Genomic DNA, 12883 nt, shown 5'->3' on the forward strand with positions numbered 1-12883 from the left:
TGCTTCAAATCTCCTGTTAATTATAAATTTTGCGAATTATAATTATTTATTTGAAAAGTGCGTCGGAGAATAAAAATCCGTATTTTATTTATTTATTTTATTAGTTTTTCCTTTTTTATTTAATGTGGCGCAGCTAATTAAACGCAATCTAATTGAATTAAAATATGTGCGTTATATAAATTTGCATTACATACAAATGTGCCAGAACAACCAATATGAATTACATAAATATTTTGACAACATATCAAAGAATCTATTTGATTCCGCGCATGAAATATGGAATGCACAAATTGCTAAGCGTTCCGAACTAACCAATTGTACTTATGTAAATAAATAGCCAATAATTATGTAATAAACAATGGATGAGGTACAACGAAATTATGAAAACATTAATTTAATGAAATTATAATAATACGAACATAAATTTTTAATAGGTTTTTGGAATAAATTCGATTTATTTTTAGCAATTCGAAGCTCTGTATAAAAATTAATAATAATAATTAAATTGGCCTGAAATGAATTGTAATAGTAAATAATATGATTTTGATTGCAGTGCAGCGGAAGGGCAAGCTTAAGCGTATCTCACTCAACGAGGAACGCCCTGGGTGGATTATGGCAACTGTAATCCATGCTGCAGGTAATGCGATTGCCAAATACTCACACGTGAAACTGCAGCGGGATGCAATTGGCAAGGCGCTGTGTAAAATGGTGCTTTGTGGATCAATCAGTTGGAATTGCAGTGATGCAATGATGAGACTGGGATTGGAGGTGTGGGGTGTGGGGGGTGGTGGGGTGGTGCTGCAGCTGCTGCTATTGACTTTCAGCATTGCTGGCTGTGATTTCTCGCTTCGCTTACCTTTGACAACTGCATCAGCTCTAGCCAATGGCGCTCGGTAATTGCTGGATTTTGGAGCTCGGTGACCGCGCGCAGCGAGGCAACCAGTTCGCGCAACACGCCCACAATATAAACATAGGGGGCCCAGTCCCTGATGCACTTGTCAAGTGTGCGTAAATCGCGCGTGAACTTCTTGCACTCGTGCTCCACGTCGTCCGTGTCGATGTGTAGCCAAGGTGTTGCATGCCAGTCAACAATGCAGGATTCGATGACGCGCACAAAGTCCCACAATTGCTGCGGGCGGCACGAAATCTGTCAGCCACATGAAAGCGCCCAAATACAGTCAGCATCCTGCTTACCTTTACGCGCCGCAACTCCGTCCGGCAGTGCTCCAGCGTGGCCGTGTCGGGCTCGGCTATATCGAGCAGCCGGGCCCAGCGTGCGTACCGCCGCTGCTGGCTGCCAAAGCGATGGAGACGCACGTAAACCTGGTCGCAGGCATCGTAAATTTGTGGACAGGGCACACAGAAGAACTGGGGAATGTGTAAGGCAGACACTAATACTGGAGCCAAAGCAAACTGGAGTGGGGGTAGGGGGAGCTCTGCTTACCGGCATGCGCTGGAACTGTTTGGCAAAATGCTGCACGTGGCACGTATGCAGGCCAATGAGTGCCGTTACGCGCTGCTGTTGGTAGTAGCGTGTGTCCTGGAGAGCCTCGTGTTTGGCCAGAGCTTGTTGCTTCAGCTGCTGCCACTGCATCGGCAGCTGCTCAATGTTGCGCACCAGCTGCGGCTCGAACTCCACGTTGTAGGTCTTTAAGAGCGCCACGATGTCCTTAAGCGGTTTAAACACATTGTCCGCGTACGGCTCCCGCTCCCGTATCTCCGCCATGACGGACAGCACTCGGAGCAGCGCCTTAAAGTCCTGTCGCCCGATGTGCAGCTGCAGTGTCTCGTGGCTGAGCGCAATGAAACCGTTTAGCTCCTGTTAAAGCCAATTAACTTTTCGACAGCATACTTTTTCGGGCCATTACTCCAGCTAGCTCACCTGCAGCGTCTTCTGTACGTAGCGCAGCAGCCATTGCTTGTGCAGGTGCGACCACTTGCAGGCCAGGTTGAGCAGGCCGTGCTTGAGCGGCCTCACATCGAGGGCCAGCCAGCCGTTCAGGCAGTGCCCATCCTCGCATTGGTCAATCGCATCGTGCAGCTCGTTGTAGCGCTCGATCTGCAGATGAGATTCAGCAAAGATGCTTGGGGCGTTGACAACTTCATTTGCCTGGACTAAACCGAAATTTATTCAAGCTAATTTAGCACATATGTGTGCGTATGTGTATGCGTGTGTGTGTGTGTGTGTGAGTGGGTGGCCAAAAGCCCAATTCGTGTGCCATTTACTCGTTTATTCCGACTACGTTCAGCCGTAGCGTTTATTAAGCGCACCAGCTGCGCCCGAGGCGACTCCCAATTGCCGCTCATAAATAAAATGCCGGTCAGTGATTTCGACTGCCCTTAGCTTGTTAGGGTAATATACTACGAACGTCTGCTTTATGCAAACGGCCAACGTCTGTTAACTGTATTTGAATTCAAATTTAGAGTGAGCGAGACAATGCTCTAATTGAATATCCTGCATTGTCTATGCTGAACACATGTATTGCATACGTATATGTATTTGAAATTCTGATTCAGCTTCTTCATTAAGGCAGATTTGGCTGGAACTATTAAATCATCCAATGATAGGATAGTATATTAATATTTGCCGAAATGTATTTTTTTTTTTTAATTTATGACTGGAACTTTAAAATATTGTATTATCAGTTATTAGATAATACAATAAATTGATATAATTATTTAAATTTATTTTTAATTACTGCTAATTATTAAAAATGATATTATCCAATCAATAAACTGATTTGAATATATTTTGCGAAAGCTTTGAAATCATTTTCTGTTTTTAGATAATATAATAAACTGATAAATTTATTAAAGGGTATTTTAAAATTTTATATTGATTACTTTATTATTATTTCTTTGAGAGCAAATGCATTGAAAATATTCAATCGTTTAAAGAATTGAGATTTAAATATATTTATATATGACATAATTTTTTTTTTTATATATTGTGATTATAAAGAAAAAATAAAATTACTTCATTGTTAACAAGTTATTATAAATGTCATATTTTTTTATTTTCTTATTGATTCATTTAATATATATATTTTTTATATAATTTTTTATATATGTCTTTTATTACTTCAATGAAATTTCAGTTTATTAATTGTCATATACAAAATCTGTTTGTTTGAGACAACGATCGGGTGAACAAATTCAAATTAAGAGCAATTATTTAAACAAAAAGTAAGAGTTATAAAATGTAAGCAAAAAATAATTTATCTTTATTAAAATTGGAAATCATTTGGGCATATATTTCTGTTGTAGTTGTTGTAGCTTTGGCAAATGAAGGACAATCGAGATTCGTTTTGATAGAAATATCATACATACATAGATATACATATGTATAAATTTTGGTAAATTTCGGGCATTTTATTGTGGCACTCAATTTACAGCCTCACGCCGTATCTATACATGTGCATTTCGACCATGATTTGTTGTTGTGTTCAGCCCTTTTTGTTGTGCTTGCTGCGGCGTCTTTATGTTATTTATTGCATACTTTTTGGGGCGTTTGATAATTGTTTAAAGAAAATATTACGCATACGCAAGCGATTTGCCTGCTGTATTCACAGCAGTGAATCGTTCTGCTATTTGGCATAAGTCACAGGCGCCATGTGGTTAAGCATTTTTGGCTCTGTCCAGATTTGGGCAAGGCAAGGCCAGCAAGATGGCTCGATGGCTCGATGGCCGATTCAGCCACACATTTGACCCTAAATGGTCAACATTTATCAAGCGTTATTGGTCTCAGGGGTTACACAACGTAAATTGTGTGGTTGCCAATTGAGTGACCCGGCGAGCCACTCGGTCACTTGTGCCTCCATCTGTCTGCTGGCTCTCCCTCCCTCTCCCCCTCTCTCCACCTCTCTCACGATAGCTTTGCGGCAACTCGACAGCTGTCCGTGTGTCCGTGTGCGTGGGCACATCAGTGTGGCGCGCTTGGCAAGCTGCTGCTGCCTCGTGCTTCGGGCACTCACATTTGATATTTTTCTTTTCGTTTTTGTGTTTCAGTTTCTTACCTCCTTTTTGAACGTCTCCATGATGGCATAGCCACTGCCGCTGATGTGGGTCGTCTGCTCGCGGGCGGCCTGCATGCAGGAAGCCAGTACGTCGCCGCTCTGCTGGGTCCAAAGGAACGCATAGGCGTGGAATTTGGCAGCATAATTCAGCGCCGCCTGCACCGTTTCACTCAAGGCGTCGCGAATGCTGGCGCAAAGCATTTCCAACTCATCGGCTGCAGCTGCGAATGTAGTTCATAAGCAAACGCCAGGAATGCCGCACGCCCGGCCTGCCAAGGCATGGCGTGGCATGGCGGCACCTTCTGCAATGCGACTGCTGGTGCATGGTAAACTGTGCGGCATCAACTCACCCTCGCTCTCAGCGTCATCCTCCACGTCGTCGTCGTCGTCGTCGTCGTCAGACAGCGAGTTGTCAGACACAATTCTTGGCATGCAGTCGCATGTCTGTTTTATATCCAGCAACAGCTGCTCGACAATTTGTTGAAAATTATTTTCCACACTTGCATCAAAGCCAGGCGAAAAACGTATTTCCGTTTCCGTCAGCTCCAATTTCACTTCGAAAAGCGGTGCATCGTTTGTTGCTGTTGTTCCGATTGCTATGGCTGTTGCTGTTGTTGTTGTTGTTGTGGCTGATGTTGTTTTGCTTGTGGTTGTTGTTGGTATTATTGTCGATGTCGCTTGTGGCGCTGTGATTTGTTGTAGCACCAACCTAGCCATGCTCGGCAAGGCCATACTTGAAGTTGGGGGCGCTATCGAAGTTGCCTTAGCTGCACCCGTTGTAGTTGTTGCTGTTGTTGCTTTTGTTGTAGCTCTTGCCGTTCCTGTCATTTCCTTGTGCAAATACTCTAAACTGAATTACACGGCGTATGAGTAATGCGAAAATTAAATTTAGTGCTGAGTTTGTTCTGTGCTTATTTCGATTGCGTTTTCTGATGACGCTGCTGCTGTTGCTGCTGTTGCTGCTGCTGCTGCCACTGAGGACTCAGCTTGCAATCACGAAGTGCCGTTAAGTGAAACATGCAATTGACGCATGAATGCCCTGCCACCAGCAAAAATGTAGTTGTTCTTCTCGAACTTGCTATTGTTGTTGCTGTTGTTACGGTTGCTGCTGTACTCGTTGATATATGTATGCATGTATGTGTGTGCTGGCTGCGGTCGGTGCTGGTGAAGGTGTCTGCCAGTCTTGCGGTTGGCTGTGCTCAAATGCGGGTGGGTTATAAATTCGTGTTCATTTACTTGATTAGTTCTGATGAGACATGAAAGGCGCGCTGGCAGCTTGCCAGTATGTAATGAATACATACAAACACGTACATATATATATGTATATATGTATATATACTAGTTGTTGCTCGTTCGGTGGGCTGGTGTGCTGGCAGGCCACTGTGATTGCATGACTGGGCGTGACAATGGTTAAGTGAGTTGTTTTACTTATCATGTTGCAGGTGCTACCTGAAAAGTCTGATGAAAGCGATAGTTATGATGATGAGCATGATATGATGATAGCTAGTAAATGATCTATCGTTGAAGTTGAAGTATTGTACTTTGACAGTTTTTAGGACTATTTAAAACAAGGCAAGGTTTATTTTGATTAAAGGTGATTAAAGGTGCATGACATGTAAACGAAGTTTTTTTTTCCTTTTCTTAGCAGGCATATAAATATATTTTGCAATATAAATATCTCCTGATTCTAATTATTCATATATTTCGAAAATTTCAGTCAAAATATATATATAGATTTTTTTCACTTGCTATTTATTATTTATTTATTTTAATTTTTTTTTTTTTAATTATATTTATTCAAAAATATATATTTATTTTTTAAACTTTTTAAAAATATATATTTTTTATTTTTTTGTGTTCTACTTTAGAAATATTCTTGAATGAGAATGTTTGGGTGTGAATGAGGCAGGAATAAGAGTTTTTATAAGTAAAAAATCAGATAGGTTGAAAGAGGAAAGATAAACTGGATAAGACTCTATTAATTGAAGCGGGTAAGGTTTATTTTAATTAGATTTATTTAAAGCTTAAGAGAAATTCTCTTTGCACTCATAGAAATAATTTGCAATATTCTTTAGTCCTGTTTTCTATTATGATATATGCATTTCTAAAAGATTATATATTTTTAAAATAATAATATTAACTTAAATAGGTGTTTTCTGGAATGGAGTTATCGGAGGTGCAGAATCTTGCTTTAAATACACTACATGAATCATTTATTTTTCTAGGAAAATTTTGAGTAAATCTCATGAAAAAGTGAAAGCTTGAAAATAATTTAAGTGGAAAAAGAATAAGAAAAGCAAGCTACAAACTGAAATTGTGATAAACTGCTGGAGAATGGAATAATTTAAGCAACTGGCGGAGTCAAACCTGATCCTCATAGCCTCTTTTACTTCACGGCGAATCAACTCATCAACGGTGGCCAAATATTTGTTGAACTGTCGTCGCTGCTCAACCGGAAATTCGTGCAGAAACTGTCAACATCAAGGTACACAGCAGCTACAATAATAATAATATTGTTGACACAACAAGGCGGGCTCACCTCCTGGACGGTGAGGTCGCGGGAATAGAGCTGAAGCTGCTGCCGTTCGTAGTTGAAGAACAAACAAAAGTTGGCAATCAACAAGCGATTTAGCAGCATCTTCGTCTCATCGCATTGCAGCTGACGGAGCCGCACTCGCTCTTGCTGATGGCGCAGATCCAGCAGATTGCGTCCGTATAGATTACGCTGATGCAGTGGCTCGCAGGTCCAGCGGCGCATGCTGCCCAGTATGGCATCCAGGTTGCCATGGGACTCGTGCAGGCGAGCATGCAGATCGCGTGACTTCTCAAAGATGCTCTCGATGAGTGGCTCGTCTGGGGGAGCAGCTCTTGATGTTGAGTGATGTTTGCATAAGCTTAACCCACTTACCGTAATTGCGCCAGGTTAGCTGGGCACAGGCGGTGGCCACTTGCTCATCAATGGCCGCCAGCTCGGCGGCAATTAGCTGCAGCTCGGCTGCGGCGCACTGCCCGCCACGGATGCCATTGTAGAACTCATCAATCTTGATGAGTCTTATGCGACGATGCCAGTAGGCGTCGCGCTGCTCGTAAAGCGAGAGCAGTGCCTCGGGCATCGGAAATAGTTTGCTCGAAACTCTGCCAGCTGCCTGAAGGGCGAGCAAATATTTTGTCTCCTTGAGCAGCGTAAAGAGCGCCCGAGCGAAGTTCAGCTGCAGCGGCTGACCTGCGGCCGATTGAAACAGCACGTGCTCATCGAGACCCTCGGCAATTATCTTGTCAATGTCCTCCAGCCAGGCCTGCCAAATCTTTTGCTGCAGGTTGCACAGCTTCGTGGTGAGAATGTTGCGACGCGAGACCAATGCATCCCATTTGAAAGGCAGCGTTACTAGCTCCGATTTCAGCATTAGCCTGGAAGGAGAATCATATTCAATTAAATTATAGAGTAAATAAGATGTAGAGATGATGGCATAATTGAATTATTCAAATCTGATCGCTTCAGCAGGCGACAGCATGAAGAGCTATGCTGATTAGCAGAGCTGCAGAAGTACATACACGCATACATATTTATATATGTACTGGTATATTTACATATATATATATATATGTAAATATACCCAATATACCCAAGAGAACAGCTGCCTTACAGCTGGACCATTATAATCTATCCCAGTTCGCTGTCTGTAGTGGGCGATCAAAGTGACTACTTTGTTATAAATTATCCGAAGAGTTCACTCTCCGCACTCAACTGCCGCAATCAAGGCGTGGCATTCGCCTCAAACCCGACTCCTTGGCTTTCAATTGCTCTCTCTTGAAGGAATATTTTTTTCCAAAATATAATTGTCAATTACTACTGTCTGGAAACTGTTTCTGGAAATTTGATTTTCTGATCTGACATTACATCTTATCTAAATGCTGACTTTAGTTAACATGTGTTGCCATAAATATGCATATATAAATATCTATTATCCAAGTACATGCAATACATATACTATACTACTTACAGCGTCTGGATGAGATCGATTAGATCCTTTGCGCCGAGGTCATCGCAGCGATGCAAGTGCTGCTCCAGCCACATGATGGCGCCAGCTATGGGAGGAAAATTGCCTGCCACGGGAACCGCTTTGAGTCCGTGACACTGATAGTTGAAAAGGACGTCAGCCACACTCAGCTCGAGCTGCTGCAGCTCGTCGTTGTAGATGCTGAGCATGTGTGGAAGCAGGTGAATTAGCTCTGATTGAACGGTGCACCGCTGCAGCAGACAGCCGAACATCAGGGTCAGCTTAAGCAGGTGCACCCAGCTGTAGCACTGCTCGAAGGCCTGCAGCAGCACGGTGGCCAGCTTCTGCTCCAGTTGCTGCATGCGCTGGAAGAAGAGGCGCTGCTCGCGCTTGAAGCACTTCCACTTGTGGGCGACGGGCGCAGCCAGGTCGATGTCTACATTGGTCCATTGCTCGAAGAGCAGCTTGAATTCGCTGTAGATCTAAGGTGATAATAGGTGTGTTAATAGCGCAATTTAGATGAAATTCATGGCAGGAAACTTACTTCTCTGATGCGCGCTGTTAGCAGCTTGCCGCGCAGTCCTCCAATTTCGAGCTTCTCCAGCTGCTGGAACTGCACGGCTGCCTCAAAGACGTGACGCAGTTCCGATAGTTGTAGCAGGAAGCCATCAAGTGTTTGGCCAAACACTTGCTCGCTGGAGAAGCGCCACAGTTGATGCTGGTCGTCGGCCGGCGGGGAGGCGGAGCCGGCAGCTGCAGCTGCCGTCGAAGAGCTGGGCAAAGCTGGCAACAGCACTTGGCTGCTGGCATAGCGCTCTTTGTACTCGAGCATGCGCTGCCTGAGCAGCCATATATGGTCAGAAGTGTTGTTGAGTGGATGTGTTTGGCACTTACTTGAAAAACTCCAGCACCTCGCCCGTTTTGATGATGCGCTGCAGCCCCTCGTCGGCGTCGCCCTGAAAGAGCAGCGGGAACTCCAAGTCCTCGGCGGCGCGATGCACCAGCATGTTGCAAACACAGCTGAGCAGCACGCTCATCCTTTGGGTGCTGCGGTAGAACCGCGCATTGCTCCACAGCAGGTGCAGCACGTGGACCAGCGGCGCAATCAGCTCCTGGGCATTGCTGAACTGCACCGAGTTGAAGGCGGCCGTGTGACGCTGAAAGGGCTGCAGCCAGAGCGAGACGTCCTGCGCCTCCAGCCAGGCGGTCACCAGCTGGCGGAACGCCTTGGCGTACGGCTCGTAGTAGACGGACTCGATGCGCTCCAGAATGTGGGCCAGGGCCTTGTGCATGGGCTCGCGCAGTTGCTCATAAATGTTCTGTAAGTTGAGCTTGCGGTTCGCCCAGAACGTAATCTCCTGAGCCGGCAATGTGACCACATATAAGTGCTTGCTGGGCGAGCTGGAGGTGGCGGTGCTCATGGTTAGGCCAACGGCCTCGGAGCGCTCCATGACAATGTCGTGCATTTGCGTTGTCCAATTGATGAACATCTCCTCCAATAGAGTGCGAAATTTCGTATCCAAGGCTGGCCTTAGATTGCTATTGGTATATAAGGATAATTAAAATTTGCTCTATTTCATTTTTTTTTTAGGTTTTTCAATTTCAATTAAAGTTTTGCAACAATCGAATGCAACTTTTTCATTGAATGGGGCAAAAGAAAAATAATTATTGACCCAATTTTCAGGCATTTGCACTTGGCCATGCAACGATTTGCCAGATTTCTCTCTCTCTCTCTCTCTCCCTCTATCTTCTCTCTCTTTCTGCCTCTTGCTGTTTTGCGCATTTTCCTGATTTCATTTAGTTGCTTCTGTTTTGGCTCTGCTGTCTAAAATATTGCATATAAAATTGACCCAAATTTATTTGATTTAATGCCCGATTTCCATGATGGTATTTTCTGCTCTCAGTAGTCCTTTTAATAGCCAATGCCCATTAAAGAATGCATATAATGAAACTGTGCAGTTAGTTGTAACGGCAGCTATGAGACTGTGCAGCATGCGAACAAATCTCATTTGGCATTTGAGCTAATTTATTGATAACTCGGCCAAATATTGCTAACTTGTTGTCTGACGACTTGCAAATTGTTATGGCCAAATAATTGTCAGTTGATGTTAAATATTCTTTGCATTTGCAAAGCTCTTTATACCCGATTATTGTCGTAGAATAAACTGGCTTTTATATGTGAGCAAATGCTAATAAGAAAATCATAATATCAATTTTCTTTTTGTCTACTCAAAACCCCTTAATCTCTATTTTTGCCTACAACTTGAGAGTTTGAAATATTTCTCTATTGCAATTTATATGCCTCTATAAATTTATGTAAATTGAATTAACAAAGAGCGGGCTTAGTACTCGACTTGGAATGGAATTTAATTTAAATATATTTAATGCTCATACTTTATGAAACTGTTTATTGTGAGATATCCTGCATAACTTAAGAGCCGACTATACCAAAGCTCATTTATATGAATTTCTAGTCTAATTTAATATTCATTTATAGATATTATAGATATCTCTGCGATATGTCTGCCTTAAAATTTCCTATTCACATATTTTATATGGAATTTCCTCAAACAGGGTATTTGTTAAGCGCATACTCTCATACACATACTCATACTGTCTCTCTCTCTCTCTCTTTCTCTCTCCTCAGACTATATTTGTGCAGCAATTTGTGTCTCACTTGGATGGGTTGCTATTTGATGCTGATTAATTTAAATGGTTTTGCAGTTAGGAATTCTTTGCAGCATTGGCTTTGATAGAGCTTCGGTAAATTCGTTTGCAATTAGTCGTATTGGGTTTTAATTAAAGGATGAAGTAAAAGCAATCAAGACTCCGTTGCTTTGAGACGCTTAGTTGTTGGCCAAATTGAAAATTTCTTGCCAACTTGAGATATTTAACAAGTTATTGAAAATACATAATAAATTGACGCAAAATCATGCGATAAAGTTGTTAGCTTTCCCAGTTCGATTTATATGATTACTTTCTCGTTGGACTTCTCTATTTCTCTCTCCCTCTCTCCCGCTGCCAACAAGCGTTCCTTGCCAGCAGCGATGACGCAGCAGCCGATGCGGGCAAAGGACGAAATACATAGCCCTTGAGACAATGGCCATTGAGTGTGACCAAAGTTGGAGCACAGCTCCTACTTACCCCCGGTTCACGTGGGCAGACACATCCTCGACGACTGTTGGCGCAACTAATAACGATAAAATTGTGCGATTGTTGGTCTTGCCCTTAATCTGTGGGGGATAACAATAAAGTATAAATAGCGCTTATAGACACATGAAAACTTTGCCCAATTAAGCCAAATACATGGGGACAAAGGCGAGCGTTTGCCTGCTGGCGACCCCATGCGCCTCGCTGCACTCAATTAGATTAATATGGCGAGATAAGAGACTTGGATTTGGAGGACCCACCTCGGTCAGTGTGTTGCGCACTTCCTTGACGCGCGCCTGCAGATCCTTGCGCACGGGCACCGGCCAGCCGCCCTCGGCCCCCTCCAGCAGCGGCTGCAGCACTTCGTCGAACAGCAGCGACATCGTCTCGATTTTGCTGTGCACCGGAAAGTCGCCGTAGACCACGGAGCTCTGGAAGTTGTCCGCTGTCAGCGGCACGCCCACATTGTGGCGTATGAAGTAGGCGCACTTGCCGCGCGGCACTCCATCCAAGGTGGTGAAGCTGGACGAAGCGGGCGGCAGCGGCACCACCAATGCGCCAGCAGCCGTTGCCGCCGCCACCACCGCAGCCGTGGCAGTGGTGTCCGTCGCCATCGTCGCCGTTGCCGTCGCAGCGGCTGACCGCGTGCCGGTGCTCGGCAGCGCATATCCCACATACAGGTCGCTGATGCAGCCCCTGGGCACCAGCTCGCCACCGGGACTGAGCGTCATCACCAGCACTCGCGTCCGTCCGTGCAGCCAGTCCATGACAATGTGCTGCATTGGCAACCGGACTCAGCTTAGTGTGCAGAGTGCAATGTGTGAAGCTGAGGAGGACTCACCCGCAGCTCATCGCGCAGCATCATTTTGGCCCACTTGTCCGGCTTTAGACGCATCGTGGTCGTCGTGTAGGCGGCCACGCGATCCAAACGCGCATCGCTGTAGTCCCGTTGGCCGCCCGACAGGCCAAAGCCAGCGGGCGTGAGCTCCTCATCGCTGCTCGCCAGAGTCGCAGCATCGGATGCAGCAGATGCAGCCATGCCGAGCGAAACAACAAAAAAGAAATGCAAACGAATCAATTGATGGCACACATCAACAGCTCGGCTCGACGATTGCCGTTGAAATGATGCGGACCCGCAGGCACTCGCAGGACCTCTAATGCCTGGTCCGCGCCAGTTGCTGTGGCTGGCCGGGGCGGGGCTGGGCTGGGCTGGCACCACACACTGCACACTGCGCCGTATATCGATCAAACTTCAAATCCAAATTAAGAGAAATACTTTAAAGTGTGTGCTTTGTTTTAACGCTCCAGTTTCTAATGCAATGGGCAAAGTTTAATGCCAGGCCCTCGGCTGGCACCGCCCAGTGGCACCGGCTTTAATTGCTCGCCCGAGTTTGCGAACTAAGCGAAATGTAATTTCCGTTTTGCAGCTGGTATTTGTTCGCTGTGCGGCCATAACTCAACATCAGCATTAACATCAAAATCCACATCAAAATCAGAGTAGCGTTGCGATTGACAAGCTGCTAGGTGGCTCGCTCTGGCTCTCGCTCAAAGTCCATAAATCTGGCCAGCTCTGCGCCAGCTATGGCAATGGCTTTATATGCAAATTACGTGCTGGCAATGAAAATTTCTGCTGGCCAAGTGCTATTCGTTGAGTCATCGGGGCGTATGCGTAATATTTGATGTTTAAGCTAAAGTGCCACAAGAAATGCTCTTGTAATG

The 12883-nt window shown here is 44.7% G+C and overlaps 1 protein-coding gene across 1 annotated transcript in view; it reads right to left on the reverse strand.

Annotated features, from left to right (window-relative positions):
- Positions 1 to 12203, reverse strand: part of LOC6573447 (dynein beta chain, ciliary) — a 33451-nt gene extending 21248 nt beyond the window's left edge. Inside the window, 14 exon segments of the mRNA XM_044007310.1 lie at positions 857 to 1129; positions 1195 to 1368; positions 1445 to 1819; positions 1883 to 2059; positions 4017 to 4866; positions 6261 to 6487; positions 6556 to 6869; positions 6925 to 7424; positions 8018 to 8496; positions 8559 to 8853; positions 8909 to 9553; positions 11159 to 11247; positions 11425 to 11940; positions 12006 to 12203. Of these exon segments, the coding sequence (XP_043863245.1) occupies positions 857 to 1129; positions 1195 to 1368; positions 1445 to 1819; positions 1883 to 2059; positions 4017 to 4866; positions 6261 to 6487; positions 6556 to 6869; positions 6925 to 7424; positions 8018 to 8496; positions 8559 to 8853; positions 8909 to 9553; positions 11159 to 11247; positions 11425 to 11940; positions 12006 to 12203 (5112 nt within the window).
- Between the last annotated feature and the right edge of the window lie 680 nt (positions 12204 to 12883).

The sequence above is a fragment of the Drosophila mojavensis genome, unplaced genomic scaffold (genome assembly GCF_018153725.1).
Source record: "Drosophila mojavensis isolate 15081-1352.22 unplaced genomic scaffold, ASM1815372v1 contig_16, whole genome shotgun sequence".
Lineage (NCBI taxonomy): Eukaryota > Metazoa > Arthropoda > Insecta > Diptera > Drosophilidae > Drosophila > Drosophila mojavensis.